This window comes from Netta rufina (genome assembly GCF_964035555.1).
Source record: "Netta rufina genome assembly, chromosome: 14".
NCBI lineage: Eukaryota > Metazoa > Chordata > Aves > Anseriformes > Anatidae > Netta > Netta rufina.
Window position 1 is genome coordinate 14,512,820 of NC_140137.1, and position 23,067 is coordinate 14,535,886.

Sequence of the window (23,067 nt, forward strand, 5' to 3'; positions counted from 1 at the left end):
GTCCGCCGCAGTGAACCGAGCCGCCCCCGGCTCCCCCCAGCCCGAGAAAGGGAGGTTCGCCTCCCCTACCAATTCTCCCCAAGTGCTGGGTTACTTTATTGGCCAAGCCCGCCGGCCCACCCCTCGCGGAGTACAAAAAAAAAAAAAAAAAAAAAAAAAAGAACTAAACACAACAACAAACAACCAACAACAACGCGGCGAGAGCTGGAAAGATGTGCAACGTCAACGCGCTCGGAGTCTACGTGTGGGAGACGATCGTTTTCTTCAGGTAGGGTTCGGCTTTTCGGGATGAGCGGGTGAGCAACGGGTTGAGCTGCCGTGCTCATCCCGAGCGGGGCAGCACATAACCCTGAGCGGCCCCAGCACTAGGACAACGGCGTTCCGCCGTTCTCGAGCTGTTTTTTCGCCTTCGCTCGGTTTCCCGAGACTGGCTATCGCCCAGCTCCAGGCTCGGGACTTTCCGCGGCTTTGGGAGTTACTCCGTTTAATTAGCACCGCAATCTCGCTAACCGCAGTGCTGAAAACACCGACCCCGGCTGGTTGCAAAGTGACAACTAGTGGCGGCTGGGAATGCTGCACTTGAATTTGCCCGGGTAAATATCCCCAGTTCGCCCCCTCCCCGTCCTAAGATTGCAGGTTAAGGTGAGTTCTGTAGGAGGCTTTCCCTGCTCAGCTCTGTTATCTTGAGAAATTGCAGGCTTCCTTTCCAAGGAGAGCTCACGCTGTCACTAGAGCTTGCTATGCCTACGGCCACTGAACACAAAGAAATAATCATCCTCCTTCCCTAACTTTGTTTTTCTTTCATGTTGTTTTCAACATCCTTCCCTTGTGGAATCTAAATGGAAGGTAGGGGGCATATTGTGAGCTTTTTTCAATTATATCTATTACCAAGTAGCTGTAGTTTGACTCTTTGTTAGTTGTGCTCAATTTTTTTTTTTTTTTTTTTTTTTTTTTATTAAGAGCTAAGGTAAGAGAAGGAGCAGTTTTTCTCTTCAGGAATCATTTGTTCCATCTCTCCTTGCACTGGTTTTGTTTATTTAATAAAGGAAAATAGAAAGAAGCAGCTCTTCTCCACCTGCATGAATAACACAGACTGCTGTAGCAAGTGATAGGTGCCAGATAAATGCAATTAAAAAAAAAAAAAAAAAAAGCTTTCATGACCTGAACTCCTCTTCAATCTTAGACTTCATTTCAGTTGCATGACTCTCCTACATTTCTGGGTTTTATCAAAGTTTAAGCTTTACGTGAAGATGTCATATTGCAGCTTAATATGAAAGGACAGACATTATTTACATATACATCACTGGAGTAATACCCCTATTTTACAAATCACTATAACATACCTGCTGACACTGGACAGAGCTGTCTAGCTAGCAGTCTTTTTCCTTAAGAATACTAAAGTCTTTCTGGGTATAAAAAAAATCAGGATATCTCCACTTTTCTTGCAGTTCCACAGAAAAACAAAGACAGTATGACCTCAAAGCACTTAACAAGGTTTATCTGTTTGGTAAACCAAGAAAGAACTTCTAGAAATAACTAACATCAGAAAAGCAATTTACAACACTCAGTATTTCAGAGCCCTCCTTCCTTGTCTCATTCAGGCAGAACTACACAATATAGTAGGGTAGACTAAAAAGAAGCATATCTACACACAATAAAACCTCTAGTATAACAAACAACATTAAAGCAGATAAAAAACAAGATTAAACAACTCAAATACTCTCTAGAAAAGCTAGAAGACAAAAGGAGGGAAGCGGGGAGGGGTGGGAGGAAGAGTGCATTCCCAGGCATGAGCTTCCTATGGCCATAGTATTAATGCACTTGACAGGCTCTCCTCTGAACCACCTGCACAAGTGAAATGGGTACACATTTGTCTTGTCAATCCTGTTTTATGATGCACACTGTTATGCGTTGTACAACACATGTGAGCACTTACAGATTCTCAGTATATCAATTAAAGTCTGAGGCATTCAGAGCCTTGGTAAAACAGTCCATGTTCTAGTGTAAATGTTTACAATGTTATAAGTTACATATATGCATACATACATGTGCTATATTTGAGTACGTCATATTGCATACAAAAAGAAGTCTAGTTTGCCTGAAATTAATATTTAAGAAAATTTGAAAGTGTTTTAATTCAGTTGCAGGGAGATGTTGAAACCAAATTATTCTCTGTACAGCTATCATTTTTCAAACAAGAAACAGTTCAGTAATTGCTCAGAGTCAGTTCTGAGCAGGAATGTTTTTCTTTTCTTCCCCCCTCTTCATGTTATGCCTTCAATTTACTGCAAGCCAAAAATCCACCAGCCTTTCTAGTCCAGGAATAGCCTCGCTATTTCAGCTTCAGTAAGAAAAGTTTATTCATTAACAGTCATTCATAAACTTAGCATGCCAATTACTCAAGCACTCAGTCATGCATAATGTTGAAAAAAACTCAAGCTGATAATCCAATAATCCGTAATAGAAGTATACATTGCCTCAAATTACAGGGTGTACCACACTTCATTTTCAGCCTGTTTAAAATATTCTGGAAAGTGAATCTATGTTAGCACGTACACTGCAAAAAAAATAATGAAAGAAAAATCCAAAGTCTTAAAGGAAAATCTGGTATAATCAACATGAAAGCAAGACTAGATCTGTTGGTTAAGAAAAATGTCCTTAACCAGCCTTTTAAAAAATAAGACCCTGTGGGAAAGAGTAACAGCTGGTGTGTGAACACAAACATTATGGTATTGCCAATATAATATTTGTTTCTGTTACAGTTGGGATGCTTTAGAAGGAATTTGCCATAAGCAGCTTATTCTGACATGCCTTTTCTTTCTGGAAAAGGCATTTCCCTTTTTGCTACCTGCCTTCACGGACTGCAGTCACTTCGCTGTGACTAAGACATTTACTGAGAACCCGGGTTGAGGTGGGGATGGAAACTGGGTTGGGGTGGGAAGGTGAAAGGGGTCTTCTGACAGCCAGACTGCTTGGGTAATCCTTTCTTAACCATCTCTGTCAAGAAAAATGGTATTTCTTGAAAATTATAATGATTGGACAATATTTACACAAGGTCTTCCATATGCCTTGCGTATTATCCACAGAGACACAGATAAATGTTCTCCCAAAGCCTAACTGCATGTTCATATCCCTCCTCCCCCCCAGCTCAGTTTTGAATTCCTTCATATAGAGTAAAACACTGTCCCTGCCCTGTGATGATCTTGCCTCAGCTTTTTGTTGTGCATTTTAATAGCTGTAGTGATCCGCAAACACCATTGCAGAAGCTTGGGGGTAGGAATGCACCCTGTACACATTAGGAAATAAAAGATAGCTTACAATTGGCACCTTACCCAAGTGGACACTGTCCTGTGAGGCTTTGAAGTGGTCTGGGTCTGATTCTTATTCTAATTACACTTCTGTATGTCAGGAATTACCAGTATGACCTTCACCTAATCAAGATGAGTTGGCCCCTTCTGAGCAGGAATGTGTCAGATTCCAGGCTACTGCTCTGAGCAGTTCACAGCCTGAAAGTTGCTACCAGCCTCAGACCCTACTGGATTGCACTAACCAGCTTTTTTCTATTCTGTCAGAGACAGACAACAGCTCTTCAATTCCAGATTTTAAAAAATAAGATGCCATTGTGACTATGATGCCTCTTAAAGCAAAAGACATTTTTTCCTGAAAAAAACTTTCAAGTAAAATAGGTGATTGGAGGGCTCCTGATTTCAGCCCCTTGAAAATACAAAGAAACAAAAGGCAGAGGAAGGAAAAGGACAGTAAGCATATGCATCTCCAAACCCTCTGCTATACCTCCGCAGTGCTAAACAGCACTGCAGAGGTACTCGCGAGTGAAACACTAACCAGAGACTTCTAGAGTCACAAGCTAAGCAACGTAGCAGATATTCTCAGCAGATAGAGTGGTTTACTCGTGATAACTGAAATCTAGCAGAAGTTGTGCCTTATGACCTGTTGTGCCTCTGCTCCGAGGCTGTCAGCTCCTCCATGAAATACAAATGATTTAGCAAAGCCTTGCACTAGGCAGCTCTAAGGATACTCTTTAGCTTCTTTGGTCTGCAACCTATGATAAGCCCATTTAGAGACCCCGCTAAAAGTGCTGTCTATTTGAGGTTTGGAAATGTGATGAGGTAGACAATTCTACCTAGAAGCCCTTATAAATCATTCAACAAAGATAGATTAATTTGTCAGCCCACCAGAGGTGCAAAGTGTTTGGGACCCTGTCTTTCGCAGGAATTTTATACACACTTCCTTCCACCCTTAATAATTCACTCACATCTCAGGCAATTAAGACAAATTAATGTGACGTAAGTAAAACACTTTCTAACTTGCAATCTAATCTTAACCTTCATCTCTAATTAACTGCCTTAAGCAACCCCAGACCTACTCTCTGTGTAGGCCAGAACAAAAGAAAGGTTCCACCTGTCCAAACGGAAACCATTTTCCCCCTTTCTGTTGGGTGCAAGGAGCAGGAAACCAATAGATAGGCGAGGTGAATAACAAACATTACCAACAAAGCTGCTGTCTCGAATGCACTAACAAAGTGGCCTACATCTGTGATACACTGGTGCTGTGCAGATTTTGGGTAACGTGGACTGGCTGTCCACCTTTGCTCCCACTGAACATGACCCTCTTCTGCAGGACCCACTGACAGAACACACATTTACTCCTCAAATCCCCAAAGGGAGCTGCTTCTGGAAAGACACCAATATGTGACAGGAGCGGTAGGATCCTGACCCTACATACAGGGGCACTGCATAATATGGGCTTTCTACTAAGACTTCTTTCAAGGAGGAGACTTCAGGCATGTGAATTTGGTCATCTCCCCCTTACTCCTCTCAAGAGGGTATTGGAGACACCTTTTTTGTATGGAGCAAGTCAGCAAAGGGCCTCTGTCTCTGTTTTAAGTGTTTCAGATTTAACAGCAGAGAATAAAGACTGAAGTTCATTCTGCTACCCACCAAGTGACCCACATTAAGGAGGAAAGCACTCGTAAGCAGCAGCACACTGCAATTCTCCTGTTCTTAGGCAAACACTTCCCTTGGTGACATAAATTTCATAAGCCAACACATCCCCATGAGATGACCTGGGTAGAAAATGATTCCACTATCTGAATGAGGATGTTAATCAATGTCCAGAATTAAATTACTTCATTATCCCAGTGGCGACCAAAGATCATTCATCTGTGATAGAAAACCAGCAGAGAAGTCTGTTCTCATTTCGTCCTAGCATGCAGGTGAAAAGGGCTCTCTAAATTTCAGTCTTAGGAACAAGATGTCTGACCACCTAATGAATATAATTGCTATTTAGTTGCTGATGAAAGACAAGGGTTTTGAGAAAGGAATCCTGCTTTAAAAATCACAACATCTAAATCAAAAGCACAACATCTAAATGTGTCAAATCATTTAAACCTATTCATGGAGTTCTGCTCACTCATCTTCTGCAACTCTAGAGCTTCCCTGAGAATGCCCCAGAGTGACTAGCACTAAGACAGAAATCAAAAGGCACCATCAGCTTATTTTGTCTGTATCTGCTCTCACTGTTGTGGCGTGTTAAATCAGGGTTTCACTAATTCCAGTAAATTACCCTTTTGATTGCCTATTGTTACCTCACATACTTTCTATTGATCTTTGCCTATCAGCAAAGGTGGAATGATTTCTATTCTTATCAAGTGTGGTTACACTCCTGCATCCTGCACCTTTCAAGAAAAATGGCTTATCATGTTTTGTCATAAACTACCAAAAAAATAATTCCAGCAAATCCTCCCCATCATGACTTGATTCACCAGCTTTGACAAAAAAAAAAATCAGTTCAAATACTTTAAAAAGTTCAGTTTGCAGGGAAGGGGGAAGCTGCTAACACCAGGGTCTTGGGATAAATGGAGTATAAAGGAAGCAGCGAGAGGCAGGAATTCTTCCTGCTGCTCCGACATTAGGCACTGGAGCGACCGGTAGCAGCCATGAGCAGACACCTCATCACCAGGCTGTCTGGCTGCTGCCTTCTAGACACATGCACAGCCCAGAAAACAGCAACTTTTGCATTTCACTCAACTTAATAAAATATTGCTAATTCAGCAGGTCAGTTCTTCTTAAAGGAGCAAAAAAAAAAAAAAAAAAAAAATCACTTCTCACCTCTTTCCCTCTCCCTTCCCATAAATTACCCAGAACAATTTACATTTGTATTTACAAGCCAGACAACAGAGGACATTTCCCTTGAGGGAAGAAGGTTCACATTGGTATCTCTCAGACCTGCTGACTGCTTGGTGCAAAATAACAGAGTCCCCTTAACCTCTTGGAAAGCTGCCGGTTTGCTCTGGCTGATCTGGTCCCAGAGGTCAGCATCCTTTGATCCTTGTGGTGTTACTGATCAGGTACACACCTCCGAGGTGCTGCTAAATCTCTGCTGATCCTTCAGGAGACCAATGCTCAGAAAACCAAGAAACAAATGTAGCTTTTGTGCCCCTCTGTAGGGCCAAAGCCTAGAGAAGGCTTGCAGAGAACAGAAATAGATGGAGACAGATGCACCCATCATTTACACGCGCTGAGCACACCCCATTATGCAGACAATTATTTCATCCATATAATGCACCATGGTAAGCTGCTGATCTGGGGACTGCAACACATCTGGCTGGTACATAGACACAGTTGGCATCCTGTAAATACATCTCTGCTGGATTTAAGTGCCAGCTGAGAAAAACAGGAGAAATCTTAATTTACCAAACCCTCATGAAATTTGGATTTTGAGAGGGAGGGGAGGAAACAAAACCAGCATACTTTTGCACCTACTTTCCTTTTGATTTCTCCCTCTTCATCTTGCCACTGTGGCTCACAGCCCACTAGTGAGGGGAAAAAAGAAAAAAAGAAATGCCTTAGCAGACGGGGAACTCTGTTGTTTTTATCAGCAGCTCATTGTGGGGTGGGTTAAAAAGGGGGAAAGCCTGCCAAGAGGCTGCCAGTATGAGGAGTGCCGCATGCACGGAGCAGCAGGGCTTGCAGTGCCATCAATCATCGCACGCGCTGCCGGCAGACGAAAGCTGCCGCCTGCAGCTCCCCCCGCGCCTACCCCAAAGCGATTCCTGCCCCTCCGACCCCAGCCCAGGCTGCGGATCCTGACCCCCAGCCCAGGTGAGATCGGAGCAAACAAGCACATGAATCAACAGACAGCAGCTGTGATCAGTGGTGGATCGGATCGCTATCGCATCTGTCAGCAGCAAAACACAGTGAGCCAGGAACCGTGTAGGAAAGCCAACAAAACCCATCACTTGTCACCTTTACCTGTTTTCCTTTGGATTTGGGTTTGTTCTTTCCTTTTTGGATGATGTGAGTAAAAAGATGCTTTGTGCAAAGCCCCAGGGAGCACAGGCACCTCCTCTCTTCACTTACAGAGTGGGTATAAACCCAAAACCACATAAGGGTCAGCTGTTATCAGCACTCTTAAACAAATCCTTAGCTCCAAGCATCCTTGTTGGTGCCAAGAACCCCTACACAAAATGAGTAGGGTCCCCTGTTACAGCAGGAGCTGTGCAACACAGGCGTTACTGCAGGTAGGAGCAGGAAGGCAAGATGCTCTGAATTCCTGGGTGAGGCAGCCTTTTCTTATCTCCTAACAACTGCAAAGACAGGCTGTGGACAAGAAAGTGACTTTTCACGTGATATCTTTACGATCTTGTCTCTCTGGTCACTCCTACTGCCTTTACCTGCTGGAAATGCTGCTGAGCAGGGCAACTGTTCCCAAAATACCCCCGTCACAAACACAGAGATCATTTTCTTGCACCAGAGCTCCCAAGATCTGATCCCCAAACTCTAATGTGAGCATCCCAACCCTCCTACTGCCCTATGTGCCTGAGAATCACAAGCATCCTCCAGTTCCCAGCCCCATCTATTACTCCCTGACACAAGGCTGGGGGTTCAGAAATCACCTGCTGTCAGTGTGGCTGACAAAGCAAAGCCCTGTCAGACCCAGCTTGCTCTCCCACATCAGTGTGGGCCCAGCAGCACTTCCAGGACTCAAAATCTTTTTTTTTTGTCAGGGAACTGAGGAGACCAGAGTCAGAGGACAGCAGGCAGGAAGGAGAAGAGCTGCCCTCAGCAGGGATGCCAGAGCTTAGCCATTTGTTCCGAAAGTTACATCTCTTTATTGCTCATGAATAAGCTGATAAGTAACACCAGAAATCAAAGACAGCTCACAGGGAACACTCACCTCCTGCTGCCTTTGCGAGGCAGGGCATTTGCCTCATGTTTGTGTACCCAGACCTATGCCAATTAAACTGCACTTTGCCTGCAATGCTGTTGGACACAACAACAATAGCTCTATCAGAAAACAACAAAAGTTCTCTTACCACTCATTCTACACAACGTAAGATATGCACGTCAGAGAACCCCAGCTTTACAATGGGGCCCACAATTTTCTAGGTAGGTTGTGTGCTAGCTCGGGTTCCCTTAGCAAAGGATCTGTAGCACAGTTTCAAAAAATAGAAGCCACCACCACTCAGCGATGGACATTAAATCCATTCTAAAGGAATTCTATTCAAACCACCTGATTCATCAAAAAAAAGAAAGAAGCACTTGCAATATCCTTACTCATTCTTAACAAGCAGCATAAGTTCTTAAACTAAAACTAATTTTTAAAAAGCTGCCGTGGCAAACTATTTGAACTGATGAAAACGGGCTGTTGGCATGACTGCAGAGCTATAGATAGAAGAGCACCCGCAATTTCTCGTAATTCTCTGACACTTGTCTAGGCTATGATCTAAAACCTTCTGACGTCAATAGAGGTTCCCACCACAGCTCTCCATGCAAATGCTAAATCAAGAACACGTCAATGAAGAGAATATTATTACATAAAATATGAAGCCTTGTCTTGTAAAGACATTTTCCCCCTTTATACACCACGCTTGGGAAGGTGCTTTATGCATAACTTTAAACATCTGCCTACTCCCCTTGACTTTAAAGGGAATATTCAGCATGCGTGAAGCTAGACAAGCATTTGTCTTCACAAGGTCTTTTTTCCATTTGTTTTTCCATAACAATGCAATTGTGTCTTTTTTTAAACCCTTTGGTATATGCACATGTAAGATTCAATGCTGACGTTTGCTGGATTTACTTCACAAATGGTTAAAATCTGGGCATTGACTTGTGATTCTCCCCTGTTCATGAGTTATGGTTTCAAACTTGTCTCAATGGTTTAAGATTATAGATTTCCATAAAGTCACTACGTGTGCTCTAATAGCTGAAGCCTCCTTTGGAGGAAGGTTTAGTCGAGAATGTAATCAGAAGGAATTCTAGCTTAAAAACTGAATTTAACACACTTCTTTGGGTGGAGAGAGGGGGAGACAAAAAGCACCTTCACTAAGTAGTATAAAGAACCAAATGGGCTTAAGCTTGAAATATCAGCCAAGCTTATCTGTAACAAACCCAAAGAAATCAAAGGCTGGAATAAACCTTCCCTCTGGCTCACTGGGGCTCATCTGGAAGGCAGGAGGCAGCAGGGAGGGTGGTGGCACTGCAGGAGGCACAGCAAGGGCAGGAGGGATGCCTGACAGTGGGAGAGGGTTTGAACAATGGTCCTGGGAAGAGCAGGGACTGTGCATGCACCCAAGCATCATTCCCCTGCAATTTCTTGACCTCCCTGGGCTCCTCCCATCCCAGCTACACACAGCGCAGATTTCTTTTGCCCCCTAGCCCATTGCCCAGTCATTTATTATTTCTGTATTGCTCTGTCCAGGCAGAGTCAGCAATTGTTCCGAGTGCTGGTGTCTTTCCATAGAGTTAATCAGTGTAATTGGGATGCTTTATAGCTCCAGACAGGATGCTTTGCCATATGGGGTAGGAGCCATGGGCTGCAGGAACGTAGCAGTGGAATATGGAGACATCTGAATGCTGCAGTCTGAAAAGATTTTCTCACTCCAGCAAAGTTGTGGCAGCTTCCCCAGGCTGGGAATGATCGCAGAGGGTTAATTCCACTTGGGCTGTGGAAAAGTGCCTCCCAGCTCCTCTCCTGCTGTACTGCTGGTCCCTGGGGCTGGAAAATGGTGTGCGGGACCTTTAACCCAAAGGATCCCCAAATGCTCTCAAAACTTTAACTGATTACATCCTGCGGCTACTGCAATGCAGTTACTTCTGGTGCAAGAGCTAGAACTGGTTTAAGCAGCTCACAGCAACTGAGCGCAACCACCCAGGCCAGAGACAGCAGTATTTACATTTACAAGCTTCCTTTTTCCTTCCTGCCCCTCTCTTCCCCCTGTGAGTAATAGCAATAAAACAATAAGAATAACCGAGTAGATCACTGCATAGCTTGCTGTCCAGTTCTTTCTCAGGGTGAAAACGCCTTTCTCAGATGTTCTCCAATTCCACATCTCACCAGCCTTGCTGTGCACAGCTATCTCCCTATCCTTTCCCAAGGTCCAAAAGTCTGCTCTGTGCCTCCATTGCACAGGCTCTCAGATGAGAAACAACACAACCAAAAATCCTAAGCCAAAACCTAAGCAAGTTGCAATTCCTCCCCACAAAAACCCATCATGAAAATTAACTTCACAAATCCATGCCTGTAGTCCACCCCATATCCATGCTGCATGGTGTAACCTCCTGCAGCTGAACACGAGCATGCAACCAGCACACCCGTACTGCTTGGAACCCCTGCTCTGCACCCAACCAGGCCAGAAATGCAGTGCCCCTCTCTTGCCCCCCTCTCTTCATCCCTCCTGGCCACTTCTGCTGCTGCAGGCCAGGAATCCAGGGACAACGTGACAGAGAAAAACACGCAGAAAATAAGTTTCATCCTTTTTAATTGAATTGTATATCAATATTGACTGTGCTATTCATTTTGATAGTAAATCTAATTATTTTTAAAAAAGTCTGCTTGCAGTCTCTGCCAAGCATCCCCAGGCCAGCGCCCGGCAGCATTCCCCTCCAGATAACATGCTGACGTGCAGTCAGGAGCAGCAGGCTCGCTGCAGGGTTTGGGGCTGTCCCTGTCCCTCCTTACAGGGAAAGATCTCATCTGTCTGTCCATCCTCTCTCTGGTTGCTGAGGACAAGATGGAGACAGGCAGCCCCGCGGTCAGGCTGAACAGGAGCTGGGCCGTGCTGGGCTCAAGTTTCTGCTGGGGGAGAACTGGGGAGAGCAGAGCAGGGATCAGGACTGGGAGCACTGGTGGCCACGCTCACGTCTGGCCTCAGCGCATTCCCCCACAGCCCCTTCCTGCAGGAGAGTTGCCATGGGTACCGCAGCTCTCGCTAGTTAATCATGGACAACACGGTGTTTCCCTCTGCCCAAACAGCTGACGGGCTCTTTGCGACCGTGGCTCCTGTCAGAGCCTGCTGGAGTCAATAAAAGTCCCGAATCCCTGGCCCATGCTGCAGGCAGGGAGGTTGCTGGCCTCCCCGCAGCACTCCATCCGAGCACCTAGCAGTTCCAGGGCTGCCCAAGTTTCCTTGTAAAGGCAAAATGCATCCAAACCATCAGCAACGTACTTCCCCCCCACACACACACACCTTTGCTCCCTGGGGTAGTGGGGTGCAGCCTGCTCTTGTGTCTCACAGCCAGCTTTGTCAGCCGTGGAGCAGGGACCATGCCGAGGTGCAGCAGCATTTCAAGCAGAGAGGGAAATTGCCCTGCAAAGCAATTACTGCTGCTGCAATTAAAACCAGGAGAGAACAGTTTCCACCAGGAGCTCAGCTAGCCAAACTTGGCTACTTTGGCTTGCAGATGGGAGCCACTGCTCACATATGAAGCAACCCAAAAAAAAAAAAAAAAAAAAAAAGAGAGGAAAACCAACACAGAGACAGCACATGGCTCCTCAGCAGACAGGTGCCTTGTTCTCCCTCCTGGCTGCACAGCTTGGCTTGTGCAGTCTCTCTACCCCACCTCTTTTTCTTCTCCAATGATTGGGCTGGGGACTGCCTCACCCTCTGCATGAATAAGCTCCCCTTGTCCTCAGAGAAGTGGGGAGGAAAACCAGATATTCCCATCCCAGTGCTCAGAATCAAATCAAATAATCCACCCACGGACAAGCTGAGGTGTTCTCTTCATCCTCCCACCCAGGCAGGGGCTTGCAGGGTATCAGTACCATAGGTCAGAACAGCACCAATCTCTGTGCACATCCAAGTGAGGAAGGCAAAGGCTCTGGCCCCAAAGTTATGTGGTTGCATCTCTGGTGCTGCTGTGCCTGAGCTATCGAGTGCAGGCAGCAGTTTCCTTCTGCTGCATCCCAAACCCCTCCATTCGTGGAAGCAGGGTTTGCCATAACACTCGTATTGTGAGGCAGATATTCCAGACTGAAATTCAACTGCACTAAGGGACGTCAGTGGCATCCAGACCTAAACCCAGCCGCAGTGACTAGAGGCATGAGTAGCCCCCACGAGAGCTGTGTTGTGCCTGAAGAGCCAAGGCCAGGGACAAGCCCAGGGCATGGAAACAAGCTGGAGTTTGTCCTCCCTCTGTCCCCAGGACCCCACACTCTTCCAGGCAGACCTAGCTTTGAAGGCAATGGGGCAAACAGTTATACTAGTCACCTGAGCCTGCCCCAAAGACTCGGTGTGATATTCCCCTTTTAATACCTGTTTACAGAAAACAGCACATTTGAAGGACAAATGCATCAGTCCGCAACCTGAACATTACTGTCAACACACCACAGCCAAACTTTCTGGCTTGTTTTTGTATAGATAGACCAGGTATCTTTCATTTCATCAGCCCACAGAGAGCCCAACCAGAGGAATAAATCCAGTGCCAGTCTCTTGAGCCACTGACATTGCACCAGCTTCCCCTCACAGGCACCTGATCCTTCCATGCTTTTCAGAGATATATTTCCTCTGCAAACACTCATTTCGCAATGTGCTTTTGCAGCCAGACATTCTTTTTTTTTTCCCCTCTCAGAACTAAAGATTAACAATTAAATTATTTGACAGGGGAATAGAGGCCCAGTGCTAATTAAATTCCTTGGTCTCTCCTCTTTGCAGAGGGAAGAAAAAAAAAAAAAAAAGCTCTCAGTATCAGCATTCAACCAGAACAGGGCAGTTTGTGATGTTGGAGTTAATTAGATGGGCAGCCATGGGCACAGCCAAAAAGAGAAGAAAATAATATTTCTCAAAGGCCATACAAAGGTTGTGGGGAAAGAAGGAAATGACCAACTGGGAGCTGGGAACTGAGCAAGCCGGCGTGCCCAGACAGCACAGGGTTCACCTCTGAAACCAAATACCTGTTTATATTTCATCTGGCTGGCTGAAACTAAACAGCAATGAGACACAAAGCAAAACAGCACTTGCATAGGCTGGGAGAAATCTGTACCGGGTGTCCTGCAAAGCTTGGCTGCTCCGTTTTAAGGAATGTAATTCTTCAGTGGCCTGAGCAGCCGGGCTCTTCATCTCCACCTGCTCTCACATTCACATGCCTGCCGGTGGGCTACAGCTCCCGGGGGCTTGCTGGTGTCTGCCTACACACCGGTGTTAATATCACGGAAGATTATGCTGGTTCAGTCCTTTGATGCAATCCTTCCCGATGTTGTTACAGTGATGATTGCGCGATGGCACTTTCTCAGCCAGATCCACCAGGGATTGCACCAGTGTAAATAAGATAATCCGCTGTCTGGCTGCTATTAAAATGCACCAAGATGCTCTCAGCTCAGGCAACACTCTTGTGCCAATGCAAACTACATCCTCTGTGTTTTTGTTATGTTTTGCCTCTATTTATTCAGAGAATAAATTCTCTCCCTGAACACATCAACCCACTCTAACATCACAGTTCTCTTATCACCAGCATTTTTCAACTCACTTGGTGACTTCCCCCTCCTTGTCTCTGCTGGGCCAGGAGAGCAGTAGTCCTTGGGGACTTCCAGGGGTGTTTCTGTACAAAATAACGCCTGCAGAAAGGCCCAGAAAGCTCCCAGAGGAGCACACACTGCACTGGCCAAGATAGACCAGGATGAGAACAGAAGCTGATGGCTTTTTGGGTGCTGAGCTGAGCTGTTAAGGCAAAGTTCGGGTGTCACACCCATCCCAGGGAGGTTTTATATTATTATTCTGACCTAGAAAATAGATATACCTGCCTGCTGCCCACAGAGCCTGTTGCTGGAAAGGTTTTGCTGTTTCCTCATCCCCCACTTCCTTGCCAAGTCTTGGGGGGAAGTTGTTACAAGCTAGTTTTAGAAAACCGTGTAGTAACCAAGTACAACCAGGAGAAAAGTCAGGGCTTAATCATTCCTAAGCCACCCAGATACAACACACAAGTCACCAGAGCTCCTAAAACACACACCAGGAGGCACAAAACCATCCTCAGCAGTTTCAGCGTAATCCCAAGGGTGCTCAACAGAAACTGCTCAGGAGGGTGGGCACAAAGCTGCAAAAAGCAATGGGGCTGTGAGAGGGTGTTCCTCCCCCAGACACTCACAAGACATCATTTTTACCAGCTGTATACCTCCATGTAGGAACTGAGCCTGTGAAATTAATTCTACTTGCAACTTCAAAGCAGACAAACAGAAAATGGCACCCAGAAAACACCAGCAGAGATGCTCTTTGGAAGTAACACCAACACATTCAGCACGGGCTCTCCTACAGCACTTACAGGAAAGCTGAACACCAATTTCTGTGCTCTTCCACCTCATTTTTAAAGTGAATGCCAGGGGAATTGTAGTTTTTAATTATCTTTTTTTGCACTTAAAGCTTATTAGATTTGTATTGCCTCCATCTCCTTCCCACCCCCCACTTTCTCTCTTCCCTACACTTCCTCCAGTCGACAGTTAATGAGAAGAAATCAGCGTATTGCACTGTCTGGCATCTTGCTGCTGAAGTGGCAGGAGTCTTTGGTTACCAAGTCATTTGCTGCTTAATTGAAATCTTTTCTCTGGATTCATTGCCATGCAGACACTCTATTGGAATGCAGCATTGGAGCCCAGTATTGATTGCCCTCCCACTCCCAGCTTTCCTATTCTGAGTTTGCAAGTCAATTGCACCGTGTTGTTTTCCTTCAATAAATAAACAAATAAATAACTCACCCACTCCACAACCCCATTTACCCCTTCTTAGAGCAGGGGTAGGATGAGACAAGAAATGCCAGGTGGCTATAGGAAAAGCTAGATCCACATTTCATCAGCATGAGCATGCATCAGCTTGTTCTGATAAGGTTCAGGTTGGGAACAGACTGAAGATATAGAGGGTACATGAAATCCTAGCTTTATGTTCTTGCTGGAAATTACCTGGAATTTATCTCCCCTCTGTTGCAGAAATTAAAGATCTCTTTTTTTTTTTTTGCTAAAAAAAAAAAAAAAAAAAAAAAAAAAAGCTAGCAAACACAGCACCCTAATACAGTTGCAGCCTGAAGCCAGCCTGCATTTGTGAGCTTGCAGGGCTGAAAACCAAGGCTTGGCAAGTTGTGACCTGCTAACACCGGCGAGGAGAGTCAATGCAACATGCATTGTCACTGACTCCTGACTTAGAAATTATGGCACTCAAGACCTTTTTAACCCCACCTGCTTTTAAAGTCCCTGGAGAATTCAGTGGTTCAAAACGCTCTTTTGTCAAGGCCTCACGCAGATAATGTTTGTCCCAAGTCTCAGCTCAAACTTGCTTTGTATCAATAGATCTGAGAGCTGCAACACATTAATGTTATGCATAGTTACTATACCCAAATTCCTCCTGATGGCTTTTGTGTCAATGCTGAACACCACACTTCTGAAAGACACGGGGTTTAACTTCTGCAGAGTCTCCCAAGTCAATGAGAAAATTCAAAATTTCTCAAAGTGTTGTTGTCCTGCTGTAAGAGGATTCTATAGCATCATTTGTGACTGTTCAGGCAGCAAAACACCTTGTGCTTGTTGTAAACATGCTTAAGCCTCTCAGATGCTCAACCACGGCAATTCCTTGCAGTTTCCACACAGCCCTTGTGCTTCTAAAATCAGGAGCTTTGCAGAGGGTGATGCAACAAACCCCACCTCCTCCCAAGTGGCTTTCTTTGCCTGATTACATATTTGCATTGCAAGACTGCCTGGAGGCTCCAGCCAACTTCAGGCTTCTGAAGCCACAAGCAGAGACCGCCCTTATCTCAGGCACCTGGCAAGTCACCTGTGGTGGTTGTTATTGGTGGTTGGTTAGGATGTGTTTTTAATTATTAATTGTTTGCTTGGTAATCTAGGCAATTTTACACCCCAGTTTCACCCTGGGAAGAGATCTGTTTGCATAGAAGCCACAAACACAGGGCAGGAACTGAACAGTGTCTGTTCCTGTCTTCGAAGTCAAAGCTTCCTTCAAAACTGGGAATAAGCACCCGGTACCAGGGGTCACTCATTCCTGCACAGATAGCACCAAGAGAGGCTGCCTAAGCCAAGATCACTGCCCTGCAGATCCTGCAGACTCCCACGGACTCAGAAGGCACGGTGCCAACCTTAGTCAGGCTGCTGAAGGAGATGATTTTCATCTTTCACAGATCAATCAGTAGCGCTTCACTTTTTCTGCCCCATAGGTCAAATAGGTTCCCAAAAGGTTTTGTTTCTTTTTATCTCAGCCCAACATGAGTTCCATTTCAGGATCACACCCCAGACACCTCGCAGTCCAGTATTGGTGTGGCTGTATCAAGCTCAGCCCCCTGCATTGCAGGTACCAGCAGCAAGCGCTGGGCTGACCAGCAAACAGGGAGCAAGCTCACATCCATCCTCTACAGTCCCAAATGCTCTGCAGCAGCTATGGCTTCATGTGACATTCATATAAGCCTCAAATTCCAAACTGCTCCAATCCTACCTGCCTTTTCATAGATTAGGCTGGGTAACAAATATGTTCCTTGCTATTTGCGGTGTAATTAAGCAGTAATTGCTGCCCAAGGCTAATCTCAGAGTGTATTTTTCCTGCAGAACCCAGTGCCAGAGTTCACATTTGTCATTTAGTGGCATGCCAGGGAGCTGTACCTAAACTCACAGAAGGATTTTCTCCACTCATCATTTCTCTTCTACTTTGGTGGCAGCTGGGATTCTGCATTCAGAGATGTTTGGGCTGGGCAAACAAATTAGCAGAGACCAGCCTCATTAGGAATCCACATGGGTACCCATCCTGCCTCGCAATGGGAATGAGATGTTGATTGCTCTGTTTCTGGACCCCAAACTCTCCCCAGCATGGGATATGCATTAAAACCTCCTCTTTTTTTTTCCTACTCACACAGCCTGGCGGCCTCCAAAGAAGCTGAAGCAGCAGCACGATCTGCCCCTAAACCCATGTCTCCTTCTGATTTCTTGGATAAGCTGATGGGGAGGACTTCAGGATACGATGCCAGGATCAGGCCAAATTTCAAAGGTATGCAAAAAAAAAAAACAAAAAAAAAAACACATTGCTTTTGAGACTGAAGACTGCATGAATACCTCCCTAATTGTACAAGGAATACAAACAATCCTTATGTTCATATGAAATATGTATGATAATAAGAGATTTGGCACATAGACACCCTGTAGGTGTCTGGAAAGATCTCATTTCCACTCAAACAAAACAACCTCGTACCAACTTTACGCACAGCCAGCACTTCAATATCAACCCAGCAAGGGGTCAGGGATGCCTGCTGATCACTGACTGGACTGGCAGGAGCTGAACCTCTCACAGGTTAGGAGGAAAACTGATTTTTCCCTTACATCACTGCCCACAGCACCCTCTGCCAGTGGGTAATGCACCCTCCTTGCACCCACTGAAGCTCAGAAGAGGCTCTCCCACCAGCTCAGGAAGGAATTCAGTGGGGTGCCAGGAGCAGCTCCAGCCAACCCATCCATGTCCCCTGCAGCAGGGGTCTCCCAGGCTGGGGCTCAGCACCACTCCATCACAGCAGTTTCAGACCCCTTTTCAGCCACTGCGCAGCCCTCTTCAATGCTCATTTCATTCATTTCCTTTGTTTCTTACCACCAAGTCCCCCTCCTCCCTCCCAGAGCCCCTTGCAAGGCTAACACAGGACTCCCAGGAACCATTAATCAGTGACAGCACCTGCCATCCAGCTTTGTGAAACAAGCCCTACACTGGGTTCTTAACCCTAAAGCTGGGGGGAAGCTCATGCCCTAACAATCAACTAGGCAACACAAAACACTGCTGTTTCATCTGGATCACAAAGAGTTAAAAATACCCTGTAAACTGTCCTACTGCTAAATTATGCACACACACAAAAGAAATTAAACTTAAATATTTAATGAAATGTGTACATTATCTTCTTGCTGAAGGCAGCTGTATTGTAATTTTATTCAAGATAATTTAATTTGTTTTATTTCAATGAACTACACCTTCCCCACAGGGCAGTTTTGCTGGCTTAGCCTCCCACACATAAATCAGGCTCCAATTTATATGGGAGGTACAGGAGGTGCATTACAGAGCTTGGGGCTGTAGCTCTCAGAGTACGTCATTGAAATTAACTGGCACTAACTCATAGGGGCATTTTAATCGCTTAGATCTAGATGAAAATAATACCAAAGCCCCCCATGATATTGATTTTGTGGGAGGGGGAGATTAATAAAAAGAAGATTGCAGCTTTTCCACCCTCAGGGCAAGCTGGGTTGTCCCAAGGGTGCCCTGCTCTGAGCCCAGACTCAGCTTCACTCAGCACAGGGGCAGGATGAGCAGGGCCAAAATCTTCCACATGCATTCTTCTCTGATGTGCATGCTGTCACCCAGGATGTTAGTGCAGAGTTTTTCCTTCTGGGTCCTTTGGGAGGGGAAGCCACATGTACATAGATGACCTATATGGTCCACAGAATGTATAGAAGCATCCTCTTCCTCCTGAGCATTATGGATAGCAGAAACCCACTGCTAAACCCTGACCAAGTGTGAACTTACAGCTGCTGGATAGACTGCAGTACACGGGCTGATGAGCTCAGATCTCAGTTACATGGATTTGTTAACATTGGGCCTGCCAGCCATGAACCCGTGGGACAAGAGGGGTAGTGAACAGGGGAGGGGAACAACAAGGCACCATTTTGTACCTGATGTTAGCCCATGCTTGTGTTTACCCGTCTGGAGAAGGAGCTGTGCAGACTGAACAGCCTGGGAGCTGCTGCTGAGCTGGCAAGGGGCTGTCTGGAAGCTGGTCAGACAGAAACCTGCTCAAATTGCCTGGGATTCATACCAAGAAAATGCTGGGCTGTGGAAAGCACTGCTGTAACGGGGCTGCAGCCTTACTCCTACAGAGGATGGGGAAAAAGTTTCAAAAGAGGCCAAAGCAGGAGAGGAGGGAAGGGAAGCTGATAGGAGCAAACCAAGCTCCAAACGTCCCCTTAATTTCCAACACAAGAGGAAGATTGCACTGATTGCAGGCACAAGCTTCTCATTAAAGCCCCCCCAAGTATTTCATCTCACAGCAGCTGCCAGACTGCAGATGTGGCCTCAACGGGCAAGCGTCGCTCCCTGAGCATGGCTGAGCCATCAGGCAACGATTGATATGCAGACACCATCCTGGTCCCCATAAGCATGGAGGAATTATCTAAAAATCCACACTTGCTATTTCCACAGATCTATTTCTTCCCAGAAGCATGTCTCAGGGATGATGTGAGATTAATTCCCCCGACATTAAAGGGGGATTTTGGTTCCTGGGGCGTCCTTTGCTTTCTGCATCCTTCCCCACCCCATGCTGGGCAGCTTCAGCTCCCTTAGGAGCCCCCAGGGTAGGAGCCCCTTTTGCTTCATTTCGCTTCACCCCTCCGCTCATTAAAGCTCTACAGAAACCCCACAATGTGTGCAAGTCACTGGTGTGCCAGGCACAGAAGGCCAAATGCTGTCCTGGTTCCAAAAACCTCTCCAGCTTTCTTCTTTGTGCTGCACTGCAGCTCTCAGCATCTGCCTAGGTCCAAATGCAGCATTTCCATCTGAAGTTCACCAGGCAATATTGTTATTTACATTTGCTCATACCAATAACACCAGGCACCAGAACCAAACAGACTGACAGTCCCCAAACCTTCTCTCTAATCAGTCTTTTTATCCTTTAATCCCCACCCACTCCCAACTTCTGCAATCCCATAACTTTTCTAATATGAAGAGGTTAAGCAAAGCTTCAACCTAAAAGCAAATAAAGTCCCAGAGAGGCACGGTCCAAGATCTGGGATTACTCTCTCACAAAACACGACAGCCAAAGAACTTCTGAACCCTGGCAATCTCCCTTCCAGCTGAGAGCCTCAGACACAACCATTACCATGTGGGATATTTGTTCCATCACCCAGCTTGATCCCTATGGCACACACTGCCTAGTCATGCACCAGCTCCATAAGGAACCTAGAGTATTAATTCAGACACATTTAGATGTTTTAAACCAGTATTAAAAAAAAAAAAAAGACAACACACCATAGAGCTGTGAATAAGAGAGCCTGTCAGTAGTCTCTTGTTTCTTTCCTGGCTCTTTCCCTCACCATCATGTTCAAGGTGAGTTTGACACCCATACACCAGTGTCGAGATATCTACAAAGCTGTCCTTCCTGGCTGTGATCTATCCTTTTTTTTTTTATCAAAACAGTTTACAGAAGTGGTATATAAACACTCACCCGACCAGGGGACCAGAGGTGAAGCAAGAGTACTGCCTGACGTCAAGCTGGCATCAGACCCAAGGCTAGACTAAGTCGGGTCATCCAGACCTCATTCCCATCCCCAGCCACGCTGTTATCACAGCAGGTTTTAAGATTGCAGAATGGAAATCATTTGGCTTATGAGCCCACAGTGAAGTACTGTTCCAATCTGTATTTGTCATGCAGGCCCACCAGTGAATGTCAGCTGCAACATTTTCATCAACAGCTTCGGTTCGATTGCAGAAACAACTATGGTAAGTGAAAATCACAGCACAGCTGTTCAGCTACCCCCTCAGCCTCACTGCACTCCCAGAAATGCAACAGCAGCCTCTGCTTTAGTGTGACCAGAGGAAAGTATCTGTGTTCCTGAGTTTACCTCGGGTTTTAGTAAGTTCATGGCCAACACGCAAGATTCACACTGCATGTAGCCACACAGTCTCTATCCATCTGCAACTCTATGAAAATGCTGTAAAGGCAAAGTTTAAAGGTCAGAAAAGGGAACAAATGATTTTTTTTTCCCCTACATACTTGACAAAGGCTCCAAGCTCAGAGACATTTGCAGCTGCTTTGTATTAAGTGCATTTAGATAAGTGTTGATTCAGACCTCTTAAGTGAAGGGAAGCCAGCTGAATTCAAATCCAGTCTGCACCAGATTTCATATTCCCAAAGATCAGAAATGGGTTTTCTGGAAGATGTTAAAAAAAATCATTACCTAACAAAAAAAATAAATCAATATTTGCAAGTTAAGGCCATCTTCAGACAAAATTAGTGAACGTGGCTAAAGGCTGGATCTAATTAGCAGGGCACTAGGAGGAGAGAATCAGGAGAACAGGAGATAATTGCTCTATCTGAAACCTATTAAAGATTGGTTGTGACATGATCAGTGAACAGCAAAGGAAAGCTCTGGAGGTGCAGTGCTTTACCTCCATGCTAATTAGAGATAATCCAGAAATATGGGACTGAATTACTCTGGTAATTTTTTCTAGAAAGCTGTTGAATGAAGGATACAAGATTCCAGCTTCAGGTGTTTTGTGCATTCAGCCAGGATGTTATAGACTTGATGTATGGGTTGCACCCACTGAATTCAATGAGTTACTTGTAATGCACACCGCTGTCAGAGTTGATCAGCAGCCATATACCTATGGTTATAAGTCTCTTCTAATGCTGCTCCTCATATCTTGCTTCTGGCAGTGCTTGGGGTGGGGGGTATTCAGTTCCAGGAGTAGAAAATAGCTGTGACTCTGTCCAAGCACAAAAATACATTTCATAGTTGGATTGCAGAATTTGTCTGAGTTTATAGATGAGAAGTGCATTTACGGATTCATTTGTATATAGTGTAAAAGAGAAAGAACTAGAACTGAAATACACATCTGTTCCTAATGTACTGTTTTATTGGACACCTCCTATAGTGTTACAGGCAATCCTACAAAAATTCAGCAGAGAAGATCCACAGCCTGCAAAAGAGAGGGGCAGGCCCACAAGGGATCCCTATGCAACACACAGAGCACATTATACAGTGACATGTTTTTCAAAATATGCCCTATACCACAAGATGCATTGTAGGAAGACACCACAAGATCCCAGTAAGCAGAATGCTTCATAAATATTAGCATAGACTACCACAAGAGCAAGAAATGTAGTTCACCTCCAAGACATGCTGCAGGGACTTGCTGTCCTCTCCAGATGCCCCCTATTACATATTCTATCTTTCATTTAAAAAAAGAAATTCCCATGGGAACCCAAGAACACCCTGTAGGCACATTGCTTTGTCTAGAAATACCCAAGCCAGCTCTGACAAGCTACTCCAGATGTCAGGCTGACACAGCATTGCACACAACCTAATATAACGTGCTTCTTTGGGGACTGCGTTTCTGCTTGTAAACGTTGACAAAAGACACAGGCAACACAGATACTGAAGCATTTGAAAAGGAGAACTCAATAAGCAAGAGCAGTCTGTGGGATGGGCTAATTTGGGATTTACTCTGCAGAGAAGCCAGACTCTCTTTGCAGCAGGTCAAAGAGGCATCAGCTCCCCACCAGTCTCTGGGAAGGAAAGGTCCTGTTGTGGAGGAATTTTGACTCTAGAACCTGACTACTTTGAACTGGGACAAGTGATCGAATTATGTTGAAGGAAAAATGTTTGAGTGCAAGAGAAGCAATTCAGCCTTTCACCATAAAGAAGGTGATAGTCCATCTGACCCACAGGACTGATCACCACAATGCTCCACCGGCTGCTTCACTGGTCACAAGGGAGAGAACAGCACTGTGGTGTAAACCACAGCCATTAGGCACACAGTCTGGCCACATTCAGGGCCTAGAGTACTGCAGCATCCTGTAGTTGGTAATTATTTCACTAGTAGCCACAGAAAAAGAGATACAGATTTTTATAGACATGAGTGCGATTAGAGAAGATTTAAAACTATATCTGTAATGGGACTGTTAGTTCATACAGAAGACACCACTGGCATTTGAGTTTACATTGACTGCATCTCACAAATCAGCATAAATCATGAGGTCACCATGCAAAGGACTAGAGAGACTGGAGGTGAAGGTGCACCTACAGCTTGAGTTATCA

General features: G+C 45.3%; 1 protein-coding gene across 2 annotated transcripts in view; it reads left to right on the top strand.

Moving 5' to 3' along the window:
- Positions 1 to 212: 212 nt before the first annotated feature.
- Positions 213 to 23,067, top strand: part of GLRA1 (glycine receptor alpha 1) — a gene marked incomplete at both ends in the record, with an annotated part of 36,526 nt that continues 13,671 nt past the window's right edge. For both annotated transcript variants that reach the window (XM_084295060.1, XM_084295061.1), the window contains 3 exons: positions 213 to 268; positions 17,136 to 17,266; positions 20,679 to 20,746. In XM_084295060.1, coding sequence (XP_084151186.1) covers positions 213 to 268; positions 17,136 to 17,266; positions 20,679 to 20,746 — 255 coding nt within the window. The remainder of the gene's footprint in view (positions 269 to 17,135; positions 17,267 to 20,678; positions 20,747 to 23,067) is intronic.